The sequence below is a fragment of the Toxotes jaculatrix genome, chromosome 15 (genome assembly GCF_017976425.1).
Source record: "Toxotes jaculatrix isolate fToxJac2 chromosome 15, fToxJac2.pri, whole genome shotgun sequence".
Taxonomy (NCBI): Eukaryota; Metazoa; Chordata; class Actinopteri; family Toxotidae; genus Toxotes; species Toxotes jaculatrix.
In genome coordinates this window covers 8524971-8544712 of record NC_054408.1, presented here as the reverse complement: position 1 = coordinate 8544712, position 19742 = coordinate 8524971, and the positions used below count along the sequence as shown (strand labels likewise).

The 19742-nt window shown below is 41.6% G+C and overlaps 4 protein-coding genes across 6 annotated transcripts; 1 reads left to right on the top strand and 3 right to left on the bottom strand.

The window, feature by feature from the left end:
- Positions 1-280: 280 nt before the first annotated feature.
- On the bottom strand, positions 281-2670 carry mitd1 (MIT, microtubule interacting and transport, domain containing 1). Of its 2 annotated transcripts, none has more exons than XM_041057400.1 (7): positions 2448-2670; positions 2248-2352; positions 1867-2003; positions 1359-1445; positions 1145-1257; positions 861-921; positions 281-735 (listed from the first exon to the last, which is right to left on the bottom strand). In XM_041057400.1, the coding sequence occupies exons 1-7, from the start codon at positions 2590-2592 to the stop codon at positions 640-642; spliced, it is 744 nt and encodes a 247-aa protein (XP_040913334.1). In that variant the 5' UTR covers positions 2593-2670; the 3' UTR covers positions 281-639. The 2 variants fall into 2 exon arrangements, with proteins under 2 accessions (XP_040913334.1, XP_040913335.1); XM_041057401.1 differs by having other exon boundaries at positions 2248-2349.
- A 259-nt stretch (positions 2671-2929) lies between these two features.
- mrpl30 (mitochondrial ribosomal protein L30) lies at positions 2930-5263 on the top strand. The gene is made up of 5 exons (XM_041057857.1): positions 2930-3241; positions 3541-3624; positions 3858-4004; positions 4415-4488; positions 4722-5263. Exons 1-5 carry the CDS (start codon positions 3200-3202, stop codon positions 4852-4854), a joined length of 480 nt encoding a protein of 159 aa, XP_040913791.1. The 5' UTR covers positions 2930-3199; the 3' UTR covers positions 4855-5263.
- A 571-nt stretch (positions 5264-5834) lies between these two features.
- txndc9 (thioredoxin domain containing 9) lies at positions 5835-8622 on the bottom strand. The gene is made up of 5 exons (XM_041057855.1): positions 8532-8622; positions 7537-7735; positions 7080-7198; positions 6666-6920; positions 5835-6549 (listed from the first exon to the last, which is right to left on the bottom strand). The coding sequence occupies exons 2-5, from the start codon at positions 7708-7710 to the stop codon at positions 6429-6431; spliced, it is 669 nt and encodes a 222-aa protein (XP_040913789.1). The 5' UTR covers positions 7711-7735; positions 8532-8622; the 3' UTR covers positions 5835-6428.
- A 622-nt stretch (positions 8623-9244) lies between these two features.
- Positions 9245-19680, bottom strand: rev1 (REV1 DNA directed polymerase). 2 transcript variants are annotated; one of them, XM_041057848.1, is made up of 23 exons: positions 19394-19680; positions 18801-18888; positions 18545-18620; positions 17738-17870; positions 17336-17504; positions 16672-17211; positions 15702-16543; positions 15342-15440; positions 15080-15196; positions 14823-14949; positions 14606-14734; positions 14357-14511; positions 14151-14270; positions 13828-14048; positions 13554-13726; positions 13207-13436; positions 12932-13125; positions 12575-12841; positions 12058-12154; positions 11762-11967; positions 11486-11636; positions 11275-11377; positions 9245-11182 (listed from the first exon to the last, which is right to left on the bottom strand). In XM_041057848.1, exons 3-23 carry the CDS (start codon positions 18608-18610, stop codon positions 11071-11073), a joined length of 4251 nt encoding a protein of 1416 aa, XP_040913782.1. In that variant the 5' UTR covers positions 18611-18620; positions 18801-18888; positions 19394-19680; the 3' UTR covers positions 9245-11070. The 2 variants fall into 2 exon arrangements, with proteins under 2 accessions (XP_040913782.1, XP_040913781.1); XM_041057847.1 differs by lacking the exon at positions 18801-18888.
- Between the last annotated feature and the right edge of the window lie 62 nt (positions 19681-19742).

Genomic DNA, 19742 nt, shown 5'->3' with positions numbered 1-19742 from the left:
AAGACTCAATTTTTCAGGGCCTTGAACCCCACCCCGGGCGGCACCACCTCCCATGGCCTCCCGTGGGAGGTGCCACAGGACTTCGTTGTGGACTGGGCGGCAGTCGCCCCCTGAGCCTGGACCCAGATAAGCGGCAGATGATGACATGATGAGCAGTTGAACAGGTGTACCTAATTAAGTGGCTGGAATGTGCATGTATTTATTTTGAACTGTATATTTTGCATGCATCGCGGAGACTATAAAGTAACAGGACAAGCTATAAAAACACAGACATTTATGATACAATAAAAGCACTTTTAATAAAATACAAAAAAGTTACATTTTTCCACCAGATGGCGGTATGACACCCTAAAAACACCTTCACAATAAACCTTCATAATTACAGAAGAGATTTATAGAAGTTAAAAAGAGTCCTTAAAACCGATGAAGAAGAATCCACATCAGAAATACAGAATATTTTGACATCTCTGACAAAAAATGCTCAGTTGCACAGCTGTTATGAGGCAGATCACATGCAGAATAAGTGAAGGCAAATCCATCAACACAGCAGATGGGTATGTGCGTTTTGAAGGCAGGTAAGTAAATGAAGTCCCCCGAGTTAGAAAAAAGGTAATTTAAGCCTCAAAAGCTTCGAGAATCTCACAGTGCTTTTGTGTGTTTGGTGTGAAAAATGTCTACAGTGGTCTCCTGGCACTGCCTGAGGTCATAGTCACAATATCCAATAGAGAATCGGCCCTGTGGGACATATTGGACAGTTTTGTTTTTTTGTTGTTTTTTTTTACAACCAGAGAACCACAGCAGCACAATTCTGACAATGGCATCAATTAAGAGATTGATCACTATAAAGTAATAAAACTCACCTTAGGTCTCTTGAAGTAATCCAGCCCTCTTCCTATCTTTATGATCCAACCATTGTCAAACCTAAAAAAAAAGTTAAGTCCAGATTAATGCCACAAAATAAAGCCACAATTGTGGAAAAAACAGTGTTAATGTGAGAGTAACACTATACAGTACAATAAGAATTTTCTTTTAAAAAAAATGCAACCATTTGAAAATAATAATTTAGCTATGAAATATGCTGTTCAATTATTAAGCCCCCATACTATATGTCAATGAAGCTACTATAAATGAAGATTAGGTGTACCTAATCTCCCTGTCATGGATAGTGGAGGAGTACTGCACATCCAGAGTCACTCCCTGAGCACTGAGACTCTCTTTCAGCTCGGCCAAAGCGCTGCTCTGTTGGCTGCTATCTGCCTGCAGGACAATAAGAAGAAGGCGGTGAAACAACAGATTAACTGAGCTATGGCTGCTGTGCATTAATAACACAGTGTCACCTCATTAGTTAAATAACCTACTTCATCCTGTGAAGTTAGGAGATGGATGTTTTTCACCTTGCAGGAAGCTTTTAGCAGCATCTCACAGAACCGAACAAAGTTGTACAACTGTAGTGGACAGAAAGGGTGAGTGTTTTTTTTAAATCATTAATAGTGTAATTATACCAGTTTGTCAGTTTCAAGACAGGTTATCACATTCAAAGGCATTTCAGAACAAAACACTTTTAAATCATGATTAGACTAAATGTCAGGATTGTTGATGGCTGACTGAATATTTTTTCGATAACAGACCTTTCTTGTTTTTTTCTGCATTTTTGGGGCTCTGGTGCAGATGCCTGCTTTTACCAGTTCTTAATCTAGCCTTGGATTAACGAAGAAACTAAAAAGATGATTGATAGATCGATTGATTATTAAAATAAACAATAGTTGCAGTCAAACAAAGCCAAATAAAAGCCTATCCAGTCTGAAACAAAGATAAATAAAACTCCCCCCCCAAAAAAAGAAGCAGTGATGAAAACAAAGCTCTTACCTGGTGGGTGTGTCGTATGTATGGGTCCTCCACCCAGACCTCTGTGAGCGCACTGCTGATGTATGGCTTGAACAGAGCCTCATAGCTATAACCAGTAGCATCCTCTGATATTCTAATCTGCTCATGGTACTTCCCGTCTGACAGGAGAGGGGAAACAAAAGAAAAAGTAGAGGTGGAACAGACTAGAGCCTGCAACAGCAAAATCGCATCCTTCAGACCTGGTTGGGCCAACTTAACCTGCCGGTGGCAGAGTGCCTTTAGTTGGCTGAAAATAAGAAGCATATAATAAATAAAGGGCTTGTACATTATGCATTGTGTCCCATACACATACTGATGCACAATGCATAATGTACAAGCCCTTTATTTACCAATGATAGTTACCTTCTTTCATCTGGCTCACATGAGCTTTGATTTGCTCCGCTCTGTCCATGTAGCCCTTTATCTTCTCTCTGTAGTGCCCTCTCTTTGAGTCATCTTTCACAGCTGCTGGCAGGAGAGAGGAAACAAGAAAAAGTGACGGTCCGTGTCTTCATTTCTGATACTGCTGCGTCTATGTGTGCCAATGGGAGGGAGACAGAGACCTTTCAATACGTCCATAAGCAGCTGGATTCCTTCCTGGTAGCAGACTAGAGACTCCTGGAAGCGGCCGCTCTGGTCCAGCTCCACCGCCCGTTTCAGGACGGAGATGGCGGACGTCTCCATCCCTGACACATGGTTCTGTGTCATTGTTCTGTCAACCAGTGGTTTTTTTAATTTAATGGACAGAATTGGCACTACCTTCCCACCTTCTTGTTAGCTACACAAGTGCGCCACAAAAATAAGTCCCGGAGAAACGTAATACCGGACAACGTTGTATGGGACTTTTATTTTCTGTTTTTCACAAAAACAGACGGCGGAAGTTCTTATATTTTACTTACACCTTTACATACACATATAAAGTTTAAATAGTATATTAAATAATACATTTAAATAGAATATATATGTTTAAGTCTCATATAAAAATTCAAGGAACATTTTTCAAATCCTAATTGTCATGTCGGTGCATTTTCACAGTAACTCCCGGACAACTTCCGGTGGGAACATTCGTCTAACGTGAATAACCTGTTTCACCCTTGTCTTTCAGCTCTTGAATTAACATTGTACGTATGGATTCAGTGTATATGATATGATTATAGTCACATTTGTGAGTTTATTTCGTAGATATTACTTAGGCTTGATCCATACGCGTGTTTTTGAGTTTGGGGTTGGAGGGGGGCTGTAACCTTGGCGTGCATGCCTGTAATATCAGTACTACTGTAGAAGAAGTGGATAATAACCCTGCCCCAAAGAAAACATGTCAGGGGTCTGTCGCAGTTTGAGCTCCTTATCGACCAAGGTAAGACCATCACCCTGTGTTTCTCATGCTTCAAACTTGAACCGGTCAATACCACAACCCGATAGTGACCGAATCAACGTTTTCACCGTATGTTTTAAATCAGCACCTCAGTGTTGATACTGTGCAGGCGTTTTGAGCGTAATCTGACACTATGCAAACGCAGTCCTGCACGCTGGTTTTTAATGTCATTATGTCATAACCACAAACCGTCTTATGGTTTATACCTGTCATATGGTCCACAACTACAGAATGTGTTATTTGTGTTCTTTGTACTTGACACTGTTTATGTATGTTTACAGATACTAACAGTAGCTGCACCTTCATCTTGCCCGTGGTTTGTGTCTACACGCAGTAAGTTTTCCAAAGCAAGAATCCCAAAAGAGGTAAGAATGTAATGCAAAAGACCCAGGTTTACTGTATGTCAGATAATGGCACATAATTCAATAAACTGTGAGTTTGAAATACAAGTGGTACGTTAGGCAAGGTAGAACTCCAGCAGGGTGCAGGCCACGGTGATAATGATGCTTCTTTCTTTCAGCACTCCTAAACAATTAAAGCATTACTTCATCTCCTTTGCTCTGCTGTCAGTTTTCAGAGGCTCTGTTTTTCTTTGCAGCTTTTTGCTGAGAGATCAAAAGAACATGAAAAATATGGAGGGGATCCAGACCAACCTCATAAACTGCACATAGTGACTCGAGTCAAAAGTGTGATGCGAAGACCGTACTGGGAGAAAGAGATGGTGAAAAACCTGGGGCTTGAAAAGGTAAAGGCTTTTGTTCTGTTCAAAACCCACAACCAATTATTTTGCCTCTTCTGTAGTTTAAAGAAAGTAATTTCGATGTAATAGGAAACAAAGATAAGTGGACAATAACAGATTTTCAAGATATTTGACAAATGTGCTCTAATGAAATGCACTTTCGGGCATGTTTTAGTATTGAGTATGTCTAAAAAGAGGAGCAGTAAAGAATGATAATCCCTAAAATTGGTAGCATCAATTGTATCACCTCAAACCGATCTAGAATCTGTCCACTGTAGACGCACCAGGAACATTTATGATCATCTTTTCTAGAGGCAAAATTCTTTTGAACTTGTTACGCTTACAGTCTTTGATTTCTTTTTTTTTTTTTTTTAAACACTTATTCACACTTGGTTCTGTCTTTGTCCTGTGTTTAGGCTCATGTTCCTGTAATTCACAAAAACACACCTGCAGTCAATAACCAATTGAAATTTGTCAAGCACCTGGTGAGGTAAGATTCATGTACCAAAAGGGGTAACACAGCAGTTTTGAGTTAAGGTTATTAAGTGTCTGTACATCATCAAAGCCATGCAGTCAGTGAAAATCTGACAACTGATGAATCACACAAGGATTTATCTTTTTTTTTTTAAGAACATCCACCAAATGCCTATCAGAGATATATAGTTTCTGAAGGAAGTTTTTCCCTTTCCTCACCCTCTGTCATGTCTTTCCTGGTTCTTTTAGGATCCAGCCTCTGAAGACTCCCTATGGACTCCCTGCTGAGCACGACATGGCCGACACCTACATTAACAGCAACGGAGAGCTGATTGTCCGTCGCCTCCTCCAACCTGTAGAACCTAAGGCTATCGAATCTTAGCTTCACTGTCAGAAATGAATAATTCAGTTGTACATATATATCATGGAGAAAAGCCTGTGCTCCATCATCTGTCAGTTCTGATTCCACTACTTGGAGGTAGCTGTATGCAGTGTGTTTTGACTTACTGGACTTAAGACTTCAGATTAATAGGAGCATTGTTGTCATCAAACTCTTATCAGACATCCCTCAGCAAACTAGGGATCTCTCATGAAGCAGGAATATCAAGATTACCATATTGTCTGAATAATTTTGAGTAAAAACCTTCTGTGTTGCAGGTTTCAATAGGTTCATATATGCAGCTCTTACATCTGTATAATTGCAATCTGTTTTCAGGTGATGGCTTGGATTCTTTATCAAACACAACTTATAAAAATTCAAATTAAATACGTTTTGAAATGAAATACAGCTTGTATTCGCTTTACTTGTTTTTGGTGGGGACAAGTTCTCTGTCACCTTCTTTTTTTGACAAGAATTTACCAAAAAAACTCTTTAATGTCAAAGTGAAAACAGATTTCTACAAAGTAATGTCAATTAATAAAAAATTATAATGTAAAATAAGTGATTCCATAAATGTTCACTCCCTTTAAAGTGACTGACCTAATTCAACAGAGGTCCAGCCAAATGGTGCTAGTAGTCTCACAATTAGTGAAACGGAGATCACCTGAGGCCAGTGAGTGTGTCTCAAGTGATTGTAGCATAAAGACACCTGTGTGTGGAAGGTCTAGTCACTGGTTAATCAGTATTCACGGCTACAGTTACACCATGAAGACAAAAGAGCACTCCAGGCACTGTAAACAACCCTTCATGCTCACAGTCACACATACGGAAAATGCATGAATTTGTGACAGTGAGAGGAAACCCATGCAGGTACATGTGGAACATGAAAACTCCATACACAAAGTCCTGGCTGACCTAGAACCTTCTTGCAATGAGGTGGCCCCCAGTGTATACTATTGTTTTGCAATTAGTACTACTGTACAAAATCAAAGGAGCATAGAATTCTTACAATCCTTTTACACTTTATTGTGTCTGCATTAGGTAAGTCACACTCCTGCTACAAGGAAATGTCATGTGTGCAAATGTAATTGATGTTAAAAGACGATCTTGGCACTCACATGCATCATGGTTTTGGTTCTAACATAAGACTCACACAGCTACAAGGAAACACATGAAATGAACAGAACTACCTAAATATGCACACCTGTAATTAAAGACAAAGGTTTAAGGTAAAAGCCAATAAAGAAACAAAATCAACAGCAACAGAAAAAAAGCTAAGAGCTATTTGATGGATGACTGGAGCAGAGACTCAGTGAAACATGAGTAATGTCTCTCTTGAAGTGCATGTATGTAGTTATTCAAATACAAAACATGGCAGACAATTAATTAAGTAAGGCTGAAACAAAAATGCTGTATCCTTTCATAAAATAATTTGTAAATTAAAATATGGACATTTTTAATGATTAGGTAAGCCAATGAAAGAAGGGGATAAGAAAAATTAAAGCGGGCTGTCTACTTGACTTCTTTTTTTAATGAGGTAGCCCTGAGAGAGAAAACCAGGCGACTGTTGGTGCTTTTCAGTCATCTTCAGAATCTGAATCTGAGTCATAACCTCGCCCTCTGATGGTTTTCTTCTCCACTTTTGTGAACTTGGTGCCTGATCGCTGCGTCATTGTCGGCGGCTCCATCAAGTTACCACTGGGAACAGGAGAAAAAGGGCAGTGTCAAGATTAAGAGAGAGTAACGGTGTTGTTGTTCTCCAGAGAACATGCTGCACAAGCCTTAAAAGACAAAGGAGAGAGTCTGTGACTCACCTGTAGTTAATAACATCGGCACAGCCAAGTCTCCATTCAAGCATCTCTGTGGAAAATTCATCTGTGTTTCCCAGGTCAGTGAATCCAACCACATAGTCCTTTGTCTTTCCGTCTATCAGCAATGCCAGTGTAGGAATGACCTTGATCCGCAGTCTCTCTGTCAGAAATGGGGCCTTTTCTGCATTCAGTTTGATGAATTTGGTCTCAACGTGCTTCTTTGCCAAGATGGCCAAGTGTTTGTCGAGGATTTTGCATCTATTTTTAAGGGAAATTGTGACAAGTTCAGCAGCCTGATAACAATATGCTGTAGCTATGACTAACTTTTGCCATAGATCAAATATCTCAATTGTAGACCTGTTGCTCCATCGCTTGGGGTGCTTTATTGATTCAAATAAGTACTTGCTATGGACTTACCTGAAGGTGGAATTTTTGTAGAAGTGGCAGACAACACTCTTGCTGTCCTTGACCTCACTGAAAAAGTCTTTCTCACTAGGTACTTCTCTGTACTCTCCATGGCCTTTAGACAACCACTCCTTGAAAACAGAGAGCTAAGATGACTAACAGAACACAAGTTGGTTTTTACATTTGTGTACGATGGGAACATGCATTCTCTTCTTTTGGCTGATTTGGTGTGTGAACATGGGCAAACCATCTTCACCATAAAAAGCCCATAAACACATACCAGTTACAGCAGTGGAACTGACACATTAAATATTTTTCACAGTCGGTGCTGATATGACATAAATGTTGCACTTACTGTAGCAAATGCATTTACTAAAAGGAGAATTTATGTGTCTTATGGAATAAAACAGTAAAATTTGCTGTATCAGACAATGTGTGCAACACGCTTAAAAGACAACATCCCACGTACCTGCTTCTGTTTCTGGGCTTTTTTAAGTGCCTCTAATCGCCTCTCCTTCAGTCTCTCCAAATCGTCTTCATCCATTTCATTCAGTTTGGTCAGCTGTGCATCCACCTGCTCCTCTACCAGCTTGGCTGACTGTTCCAAAACCTTTGCTATGATTTCCATTGATTGATTGGCCATGGCTGCCTGCTATGTGTGAAGATCTCTGAATCAGAGAGAACAGAGAACAGATACAGTAAGCTGAGACATAACACCAGCTAGCTCTAACCCCATCACTCTGTATATCATGCATCACTGGTATAGCCTTCCCTAGGGAAATCACAAACTATGCCACACTTAAAGCTGCTATAATTAGTCGATTAATAAGCTGGTCGATCAAATAACTGATTAACTAAAACCATAGTTTCCTGCGCGTAGGTCAAAGCAGTAGCCAGACATTTGATCATTGACTGTTTCAATATAAAATGAGGGCAGTTGTGCAGTGCGTAACAAATTGCCTCAACATGAGCAACGCAGCGTGCACGTGTGAATACCCGGGTGTGTACGGTACAGTTACCGTCCAGCCACCGAGAAAAACACTACGCTGAAAGGTGTTAAGAATGAGCAGCGGCATTCAACTGGAGACAAAGCCATAGCAACGATGGGCACACCTTGTTTCTGCCAGTTGTTAGCCTTGTTACGCTCCTTGGGCAAAGCTGTTTTACTGATCAATAATTCCCTTTAGGCTTCTTGTGCAGCTAATTAATACAGACCCTTTGGCCGAGAAATGTAGCTAAGCACTAACTTTTGCCAGTCATCAAGAAAAAAACGTTAGACAATATAAATTCTTATTTTAGCTTGCTAAGCTAACTAGCTAACATTAGCCCCTGCGAATCTCATTGACGTTAATGCTCACACGGAAACAGTGAGAAAGTCCTTCGGTGTGTAAGATAATAACAAACATCAATGAAATCTGGTGTTGAAAAATAAAATGTGGCAACTCATAATACCGCTGGCGTTACCTGAAAGAATTACAGCTGACTGCTTCGTGCGCGAAATGCAAACGGTTGTTCCGGATGTGACGACACAGCAGGCCCCTGGTTTGACGTTCCGGGGAATCTGCATTCAGAGTAAAGCCTCGCCAAAATTGAAATAAATAAATAAATAAATAAAAATAAAAATAAAAATAAAAATAAAAATAAAAATAAAAATAAAAATAAAAATAAAAATAATATATTAGATACAGTTTAGATTCTCATCCATCATACACTACCATCAGGGAGGCATATGATCAGTCCCCAAATTATTGTTATTATATTATTATGACAACACCAAACACAGACCTATCTTCAGTGTCAAAAAGAGCAAGGAGTCCTGCAACAGATGGTGTGGCCCCTACAGAGCCCTGATCTTGACATCATGGAGACAGTCTGGGATGACACAACAGAAAACACTGAGACAGCCCACATCCTGACAAGAACTCACTTGGAACAAACCACTTGTACAGTGGAAAAAAAAAAAAAAAAACTGTGTGCAAGAGTTCCGAACTGGTGTTCTTTTAGAAGCACCTGAATCTTTCAATATTTGACAATATTCACTTTCCAGTTTGTAATAAATATACCACTAGGAAAAAAAAAATCTCCATTTCCCCCTTCAAAGATTTCATTGTCAGAAGCAACATTATCTATTGGACACGTGGGTTAAAACATTAAAAAGGGACAAAGACAAATAAATAAATACAGAGTTTACAGTTTATTACCAAGTTTTAGAAAACTTACAAACAAGTTCACAGCTTCAGGTCTTCAGGCACAAGCCAGTTTAGAGACGGCAAGTCTGGCCAATTTAAGCTCCTGGCCATTCCCTTCTGGAAAGAGTTAACAGGTGAAGAGAAGCAACATCTTGAAAATGAGTGGACACTTGCACATTATGAATTACATTCATTTAAACAAGTTAAAAAAACATGACAGGTTGATTTGGTTTGCATATTGGGATACTGCTCTAAACAAGCTTTTCAACCACACGCACGTCTTGCATTGTGAGATCACAAGCCAGCCAGCCAACCGCATCTGCTGAGTTCTTCTGATCACCATCATCACCGTCGTTACAGTTCACTTCACAGAAATACAGTGATGTAGCCACAAGCCATATAAATGTCTCAAGCAGGTGAAGTACACAAGATGGGTTACAAAAAAACAAAAAACAAAACACCTCCTGTTCTTATGCAAATCCAGCATTATTTAAATATTCATATTTATGAAACCAGTGCAAACACACTGGAATTCCAAGATTTACTCCAAGTACAAAGGTTGTATGAAATATTACATTATATTGAAGGGACATCTCATTTGTTTGTGAGAAAAAAATAAATGCATAGGCTACTTATTGATTGCCATAACCCCAGTCAACATCCTCCAAAATAAGAGTGCTACTGCGAATCAACAGTTAACCTCATATGAAGTGCTTTGGCCAGCTTCTGATTTCCATGTTGGAACACGTACAAACAGTTAAAGAGTGAGAAGATTTACAATTTAGAGACAGTTACTAAGAATTCACTACATGTAAACAATACAAGAGGTAAGCCCTCTACATACACCTTTTCTTTTAGAACTTTTAGCAAGGATTTTTAAAAACATTATTTACATATTTTAATAACAAGATTTGGCACTTTCTTTTTTGCAAGAGACAAGAAAAAAAGATACTACTGTATGCACCAGGCTGTATTTTGTCTGCTTTTTTGTGACACAGAAGTAGTAGATACTTCACAGGTCAGCACGAGACTCTGAAGAAACATTCATGAAAAATAAGATGATTTTATTTCTATCACTTCTGAGATCATCATAGGTTTGATGTCTGGGGAGTGGTATGAAACTAACCAATTCCAAAATCACTAAAATATGTTTTGTATGTTTACCACTGTCATCCTTTTAAACCTAGACTGAATGAAGTGAACTAATGAATAAAAGATTAACCTTGTATAACACTATGCTCATATATAACTTTAATGTAATCCTTAGACATATTGTAGAGGTCCACTGCTTTATCAGATGGAGAATACCTACCAGGAAAATATAAATTCAAAATCTTTTAAGGCCTGGTTTACACTGGATGTATAAGATGTAGTGAAGTACTACCTGCAAAAACCTTTCCATAATTTTTCACATATGTATGGGACTAAGTCTTGGCATTAGTTTCAAACCTATGTGGCACAGAGAATTCCATATGAAAAATGCTGCTACAATTATCCCTGTTCTGGGTTTTGATTAGTAGATTCTACAGTAAGCACATTTCCTTCCCTTCAGTTTGTGTTACTTGTCCCTTAAAGAGCAAGTACAGAAAATACTGTACTGTAAATACTCTCATCAAATGCTGCCATGGGCCTTGTAACATGTTTTCATATTGCGTTTTTGTAAAGTCATTAATTGGCAGCTGTGGCAGTGGTGTCACAACTGAGAAGGAGGGAAATCATCTTTTAGGTATCATGATTTGTATTTCAGATGACCTTGTAAAAGTAGAAACACAAAAACTGGTAAAGGTAACAGTGAAAACAGAATCCCTCATTCTTTATGCTATCTTCAGGGTGCTACCATAAGCCTGTTGCACTACCACCTGCACGTTGTCTAGGATGAAGTCAAAAGCCATGCTCCAAACAGACTCCACCGACTGCTGCATGAGTCTGCAATGAAAAGATCAACATGCAACATAAGCAATAATGAAAACAAAAAAGAAAGTGTGGCAGGCAGAGGACTGGAGGAGGGTAATCTGTACCTTTTCATATATTTTATAATCAAATCCAACTTCTCCAGATCTTTGTCCTCAATCAGATCAGTGCAGTATTTCACCACTTGCAGGATGTCCTCCTCCATGGGATCTAACGAAAAGTAAGCAGTGGTTAAAAAATACATTTTTGTAATCCCACACACAGCCTTAGGTAGCTGCATTTACTGGTACTATTTCCGAGCTGTACTTTGCTGTATACCTGTTATGGTGGTGACCCATTCCCGTAGGAGTGTTTTAATATCCATCAGGTCACAGGCTCCAGCTAATGATGGAGCAGGACGAGGAATGAATTTTGACAGAGACTCTGGGATGTCCGGTTTTAAGTAGGATGTGGAGGGACCATTTTCAGCCTGAGAAGGGAAAACAGATGTGAGCTGGAGAGATTACATAGTTCCAAACTACCATAGATTTACATACTGTCACCATGTAAAAAAGAGACCTACATCTTCATATATAAAACTGTTTATAGGCTCACCTTTACTATGTTTATTGGTTCCCGTGATGTTGTAAGGGGCGGTAGGGTTTTGGCTGGGCTGTTTGTTGCATGACGCTTCTTCACAGGGGAAGGTCCCTTTTTAATGGGACTCACTGCATTTTTTCTCTTGTAGCGCCGCTTCACACGACCAATGCCGATTCCTGCTCCTGACTGTTTTAGCTGCAACAGCGGATTCTTCTGCTCCACTGCAGAGAAACACAGAGGACAAAATTTAGGTGTAGAGAATACGCATGCCGATAATAGTGGAGAAAGCTCAAGTTATTCCTTACACTTACACATTTTTGACTGAGGCTGGACAGTTATGCGGTTATAGGCAGACTTCAGTTCTTCTTGGAGCTCTTTGGGAAGTGCAGCAAATACGTCTGGATCAACCTGCCGTCAGGGAGTCAAGAGACTAAGTGAGGCTGACTGTCTAATCAGCTTTGTATATTTTGTGGACTAATACGTCTATGTCTTGGAGACTATCCAGTAACTGGGAATGGAAAATTGTTACACAGGTGAACTATCATGTTCCTTTTTCTAATTGTTGCTTTTCAAATGTAACTTGTTTCTTATTAGCGCCTTCCCTTTTCTGCATAGAATATTCTCTTGTTGCTATATTGAACTGTAACAAACAGATCTATCAGTTACACTCTGCAATCAATCAATCAATTTTGTTTGTTTGGAAAAAGTGAAAAAAAATAAATAAAAACTTTAGTAATAAAAAGCTACTTCAGTTTCCCAGAATTTGAACTGTAAACTTTAATTACCAGTTACTATTCATAAAACTCAAATCTCAATCTGCATCCCTACCTGTGAGAAGTTTGGTAGTTCCAGTACAATTCCTGGACTGTCTGGCTGGTTTGGAATCTGCAGAACCAACGTTCCTACAGGTGGACTGTACAGTGCAGGTCCAGAGGCCAATGGAGGAGGTGAAGTTGAACTACAATTCACAGAGCGAGCAGGGGGCTGTGGACTGGGGGACCGACGGTTGTTGTGTCTCCCATCCCGATGCGCCCATGACTGCTCCACTTGTTCTCTTAGCTCTGCAGGCAGGGCCTCCAACACAGCACGATCCACCTCGGAAATCATAAAGAAATACAATTTGCTGAAACTGTATCACTGATCAGCTCTCTTTTCTTCAATCAGAAACATCCTTCAAGCCCCTACCTGTGAAGGAGACGGGACTTCAATACTGAAATTGAGACGTGTTCGAGAATGTTTCGGAGTTCGTCTGGATGCCTGTTGGTCTTTGCTTGTCCCTGGGACTGGCTCAGGCGAGGAAAGAGGATGTGGAGAGGAGCCAGATGATGGGGCTGTGGTTGTGAAAGTCTTTTCCTGATGTGAGCTGTTGTCTGCAGCACCTATAACAATCATCCTGAACTCAGCTGATTTCATAGACGACATCACAGATACAAACTGAAACACAAAGACCTTAGACAGACCTCTGCTGTGGGATCGGGAACTCAGTCCCTGGCCTAGCAACAACTCTTTGATGGAGCGTGTCCGGTGGCCTGTGGAGTCCTGGGGGACAGAGTGATTTCCCTCAAGAAGCTGAACCTGGATGCCGACTCCTCTCAGGTCCTGAACCTGTAACTTCATGGCATGGAACAGCCTGATAACTGCAGAGGCAATCAGCTGACCGCTGTCAGTGGATTGAGCGAGCATCACAGTCCTGGCAGCAGGAGACAGATAGAAATGAGTCTACAGAGAGACAATGACACAGAGAAGCTATGGACAGAGGACATTAACAATCCCTCATAGCAAACAGGGACGGCAGTCTCTTTCTTACCTGGCTAGGTTATCACATATGCCATGACCACCATATTTAGCCGGTTCCAGTGGGGCTCCAACCTTGCGAACCATGACCTTGAGGGTAACTCTGCGACCCCGCAGCCCTGCTTCTTGTAAACGTTTTTGTACCTCCATCGACAAGTTTGTCAGGAAACACTCTGCCTCATCAGTCTGGTGAGTGGTAGAATAAGAGGGTAAGAGCGAGACAGGTGGGAAAAGCAGAGAAGATAAAAAAAGCAGAGAAGGCACAAGAGAAAAAATGTAGGTCTAACCCTTGTAAAGCGAATGTTGTAGTTCATCTCAGCCGAGACAGACTTTCTTTCTTTCTCGTAGCGGACAGGCCGATCATCCAGCCCTCTACAGAAACGGAACAGGGTTTGTCCGGTCCGGGGTCCAAACTTCTTCTGAAGCTGAGACAGAGCCACCTGCTGGAGGTCACCACATGACCTCACGCCCATAGCAGCCAACTTTCTGCCCATAACAGGGCCAACACCTAGAAAAAAGAAATTAAATTAACCATTTAGTCAAATGTTCACCACACAAAAGCCAACTGACTGTCGATGGACATGACCAGCAGGTGGTGCTGTTTATCTACCTGGTAAACTGGTCACTGGCAGGTCCCTGATAAAATCATCTACTTCTTCAGACTTTAAGAAGTACTGCCCATCTGGCTTGGCCTTTCGGGTCGCCAGCCGAGCCAACAGGATGTTGGACCCTGAACAAATGAGGAATCAGTCTGAATTTGTAAACTACAAACACTGTCTTGATCTATTTTACAGTATATGATAAACATAAACTCACCCATGCCCACTGAAGCACAGCATCCTGTTTTCTCCTTGATGTCTGCTCTGATAGCTTTGGCAAGATCTTCTGAGTTGATGTCCAGCTCAGCTAGCAGAGAGGAGCCGTCTATCAGCACTTCATCACAGCTCAGAGCCTCAATGTCATGGGTATAACTGCAAAGAACAAATAAGAGAGGTGTGCTTCAGGTCATTTTGTGTGTAAATGCCAGAGAAGTGAGTGAAAAATAGATCAGGGAGTTGCTCTTACCCAGCCAAAATGTCATACATGGTGAGAGCCACTTCTTTATAAGCCTCAAAATCATATGGGACAGATTGCAACGAGGGACACAACTGTTTTGCTTTGCCAAAAAACATCCCATTCCTCACGCCCGCCTGCCTGTGACAGATTTATTAAACATTCAGCTTAGTATAAAATGCAGATTTCTGTGCTGTTTAAAATCCACAAGTGTGTGTTTATATCTTACCTAGCCTCATAACTGCAGGATGCAATCTCTGCCATTGACAGAGCAGCAGCTTCAGGGTCCACTCCATTGGCATGGGAGTCAGGGCTCTCTTGTGAAGGAGTTACGTGTAGATCATCATCATTTGTCTCTGAGAAGTCGAACAAGGGGACACTTCGTCAAGCAGGTTCCAACAAAGACAACAATCTACAGGAAAATACACTGAGCCAGGTACGTGATGGTCAAGGTCGAGACTCTCAGGTGGCGTACGACAGTCTCACCTGTTTGGGGACGAGTGTGTTTCCTCTGGTAGTACTGCTGCTCCAGCTGAGGGTTGGCCCCGGGTCTCAGGGGCACTTTGCCTTGTCCACGGTTACTGGTCACAGCTACAGGCTTTCCTGAAAGGAAACCACCAACTCAACAAGGAGAACTGACTGGCAGTATGAGACTATTCTGTGCAACAGATGCCTGTGGTACATATGAACAATTTTAACCCATGTTTCGCCGACAGAACACAATTTACGCAGACAAAAGGTGCCTTACCTTTGAGGTCTGGTCGATGTCGGATCCCCACAGACACAAAGAAACAGTCCATGTCCACATGAAGAATACAAGATTTAACACCTGCGGGTGCCGATGTACCTGACACACAAAGAGTTACCAGCCATCACCATCCCAAATCCCAAAAAAATGCAGCATTTAATAGTGTATACCCAATAGTGTATACATATACCCAAACAGATCCAGTTGGACAAAAAGGGGCTACGCAAGTGTCATAAGAAAACCTCATAAATTAGCAGGGACACTGATACTGAAGGCCTACTAAACCCTTCCTTAACAAAAATACAAGAACAAAAAGCAGTCTGAATTTTCACATGAAAAGAGTGACCCTTTCTTTCCTACCTTGACTGTTTGAAGAATGCGGGGCCACCGATTTCCTCAGTCGGTCTTTCCCGGGAAAGGAGGCACCCCCTGCTGCTTTTCGTTTGCTATGCAGTTCATTGACGTACTCAGAAAAGCCGTTCCTCCACGTGGAGATCTGGTGTAAACGTGAGCGAGAGTAGAACTCCGAGATGAGATCACCTGTCTCTGCCAGCAGCTGTGCTGAAGACTTTGACAATGTGGGTGACTTGTCATTGGGAAGATCGGGTTTGGCTGTTATGTTGGTTGTGTTGAATGAGGCAGGATCAGATGAAAAGGCATTGTGGTGACTTCCGTTAAGTCGAATTGGAGAATGTGAAAGAGAGCGAGATGCAGGGGACAGAGGAGTCTTTTCAGCATTTGAATCAAACAGAAGGGATGGCTGGAGCGGTTTTGGGAGCATGTGGGTTTCAGTGGCTTTTATAGCCTCCTGGTGGATGGGTGGTGGAGGTTTAGGACTCTGCTCCTTGACTCCTTGTGAGCTGGACTGCTCCAGAAAGACAGGGGACTGGTCAGACTGCTTTGGGGGACTGTGGGGAAACTCATACGGGTCAGGGTTGTTCTGAAACTGTACTGGAGGCCTTGGAGGTTTATCCTCTGAACTCTTTACTCTGCATTCAGGCAGTTCATTGTCAATAGAGGGTTCATCTGTAACAGGGGACAGGTCCTCTGACTTTAAGGCACCATTAAGAAGATGAGTGTGTCCATTGGTCAGGGGTGTTTCCTTCACCACCTGTGAGAAAAGATCTTCTTTGCCACACTCTTGCATGTCGTTGATTTTTGAATGGCTCATCACATCCAATGAGGTCTGCAACAATCCATTTCTGTGAGATAAAGAGAAGACTGATTAGCATGTTAATGTATTTGCGATATTCAAATAACTCAAAAAACTATCTCTAATTTAAAAGAAACAAAAAACCACAGCCACTTCTAACTAACTTCACATACTCACATTTTTAATTCCACTTCTTTGCAACCACTTGGCCGAGTGTTACAAGAAGAGCTGGTCTGAGGTTGTGGTTGGCTGCCCCTCTGATGCTGGAGATTACGATGAGGTGTTTGAAGAGTAGACTGTGTGGGCTTTGTGGAGCTTGGGTTTGACAGTGGGTGGGTGTGTAAAGGGCTTCTGTGTCTGGTATCTACATTCAGGTGACTGGATGGTAAGAGACTTGGTTGAGGGTTAATGAAGCAAGCTGCAGAGCTGTGCTGGATGAACTGAGGTTGGATGTTGTCTTGGTAGAGTTGATTGTGGCTGGGGTTATGGCTAGTGTTATTCTGGTCGCCGGATGAGGACTGCTCATGGTTGGGAACAGAGTGCTGAACGCCGCGCTGTGGCAGGTTAAGCTTTTGATGGACGCTCAGCTGCAGCGGCCCATGGCTCGGCCCTGCGACCTCTGAGGTCTGACGCAGAGTCATGCCAGGGAAGAGTGGGCCTTTATGTTTCGTATACAGCTGATACTGTAGATAAGGCAGGAGACGCCCAGCCTTGACACTGTTTTAAACAAATGACAAAATTAGCACAGGGATTTTTAGCTAATACAGTAAAATATAAATTTTATAAATAATTGGATGGGAACCCATGAAATGCACACATAGATGACTCCCACTGAACACACCTGTCTGTGATCCACGTTGGCCTGATGACCTTTTCCCCTTTGAGCTCCTGAATTTTGCTATTGGGCAAGTTATTGGCGATGATGTGGGTGGTCTTGGAGCGAGAGTAGTAGACGTGGAACTGGCCGCCATGCAGCATCATCAGTCTGCGTAGCTCATCTGCACTTGGTTCTGCTCACAAACAAGCAAGAAATAAAACAGTGCAACAAAAAAGACAAGAAAATTATAAAAAAATTAAAGGGTTATCAAGAGACAACACATACAGGCAGCAAAAAAAAAAAAAAAAACTCCTCTGGGACATTCATGGCAACAATTTACACTGCAGCTCTGTGGACTGACTGAAGAAACTGTGAGGGGAAGAAGACAAACAAATATGTAAAATTATGGATGTAGTGTAGAGTTACCTGTATATCCATTGACATAAATGGCCACTCCGCTGAAGATGCTGGAGCATTTGCCTTCCTTCTGTTTTTCTCTGGGGGCATCAAGTTTAAACTGCTCTTCCAGCTTGGAGACTTTGGCAGCCATGTAGCCGCCCTGCACAGATGAAGGGGAGCAGTGATACAAGAAAGGGAATCACATTTAGATCATTCACAACAAACATGTACAGAATCCCACAGCTGAAAATGTCACATACTGAAATTGACCATTAATGACATATAAGCAATTATTTTCGTGGTTTACACAATATCCCAAAAAAAAAAGTTTTATTTAATATTTTTTTGTTTTTTGACACACTTAATAAACACAGATTACAAACCTGAGTTTTGTGTGCCTTCTTCTACTTCTACTACTATTCAAACCCTATCAGTTTTAATGAATGACTTATATATACATGTTTCTGCGTGAGCCACTTAAAAACACTTTGACATTTTAGGGCAATTACACAGGTGTTATTGTCTAATTAGTGTCTAGACAGTATGGTGATACTCCTCCTATTACAGCACAGCATGGGTTATATGCAGCTCTTGTCAAGGTTTTTGTAAAATTCTGGCAGTCTAACCTTTGCCTAATTAGACAACTAGTGATCGTCTTGCAGCTCTGTTATAACGAGAGGGCACCGATGGAATTGAAGTGGGTGGTCCACTTCGAGTTTGCCATAAGGTGCGCTATGAATATCTTTTCAACCCACTGCATCATTTGTACTTGTGGTAATGCCTCCATACTCCATACCATGCATTGTTGGTTATGATGAGCTGAGTGATACTCACCCTTTCAGCCCAACCATTGTCATCACCAGCACTGGCTCTCTTCTTAGCCCACCCATCTCGACTCATACTGAGCTACCTGAAAGCACAAGAGGAGCTATTCAGTAAAACACTGAATGATACGAGTCGATGCTGGGCTCAGACAACAGACTACACACAGTTGGCGCTTAGTTAAATCAATAGGTTACATCCTGAAAAGATGCAGGGTGACAACACTAATCAGATAAGATTGTGACAATTATTTTAATTACCAACTTACTGATAAAGTATATGAGATTCCTGAGTGGTGTTTTTGTTTATGTTTTTTTGTTTTTTCTTTGGTCCTCAGAGTTTTCTCGGGTGCAAGCCTAAAGACAGGGGCAAGCAGTGACACTGTTCACAACTGATACTTATACTTGTTATGTTATGAATTTATTTTCAACCAATATCACAACATTTATGTATTGTATTCCTTGGGGGTGGGGGGGGCGTTCAAGGGCATGTCCAGGCAGGTCCTGCAGGTCCTCCTCTGTCACTGACAGGTAGCTAACATTAGATTACAACAGAGCCCCATGTGGCACTTTGTCACATCTCTCATGCTAACGTTAGCCTGGCTACTCTTAAGAAATGCTTCGCTAGTTAATCGAGCATGTCGCTGCGCCACGGCACGACAGTAACATCATGTCAGTTCAAGCAAGCAAAAATACGAGAAGAAGTGTGTTGCCCGCACTCCCTAACAATGCTGGTAAAATTAGCCACCGAACAATGGATAAGGTATGTGACTATGTAACTTCAGTACGCTGTTAATCGCGGTTGTAAACAAACAACGGTTCAGATTGACTGTTCGCTAACAGAAGTCACTTGGTTTTTTACCTTTTATCCTGTCAGACTGGGTTGTTAGCCACAGACTTCTCTCTGCAGATCCTGGCCAGCACAAACGTAGTGTGCGCACCGATTAGACGAGGTACGACCAAAGCAAAGCGAAACAAAAATCCTCCAGACAGTTAGCTCGACTCCTCAGCCCTGCCCTGCTCCGGAGAACTCCCTTAGGTGAACTGAGATCCCTTTATTTTGTCATGCCACCTCGCCATGTCTCCGCAACATTTTCGCGCACCCCCCCAGTTCTTCTGCTCTCCATTTCGCCGCCTGATCTGATCTCTTTGCTTTCTCTTCTCTCAGTGAGAGTCAAAGTGATCAAGGCGAGACATGGTAGTTCCGGAGA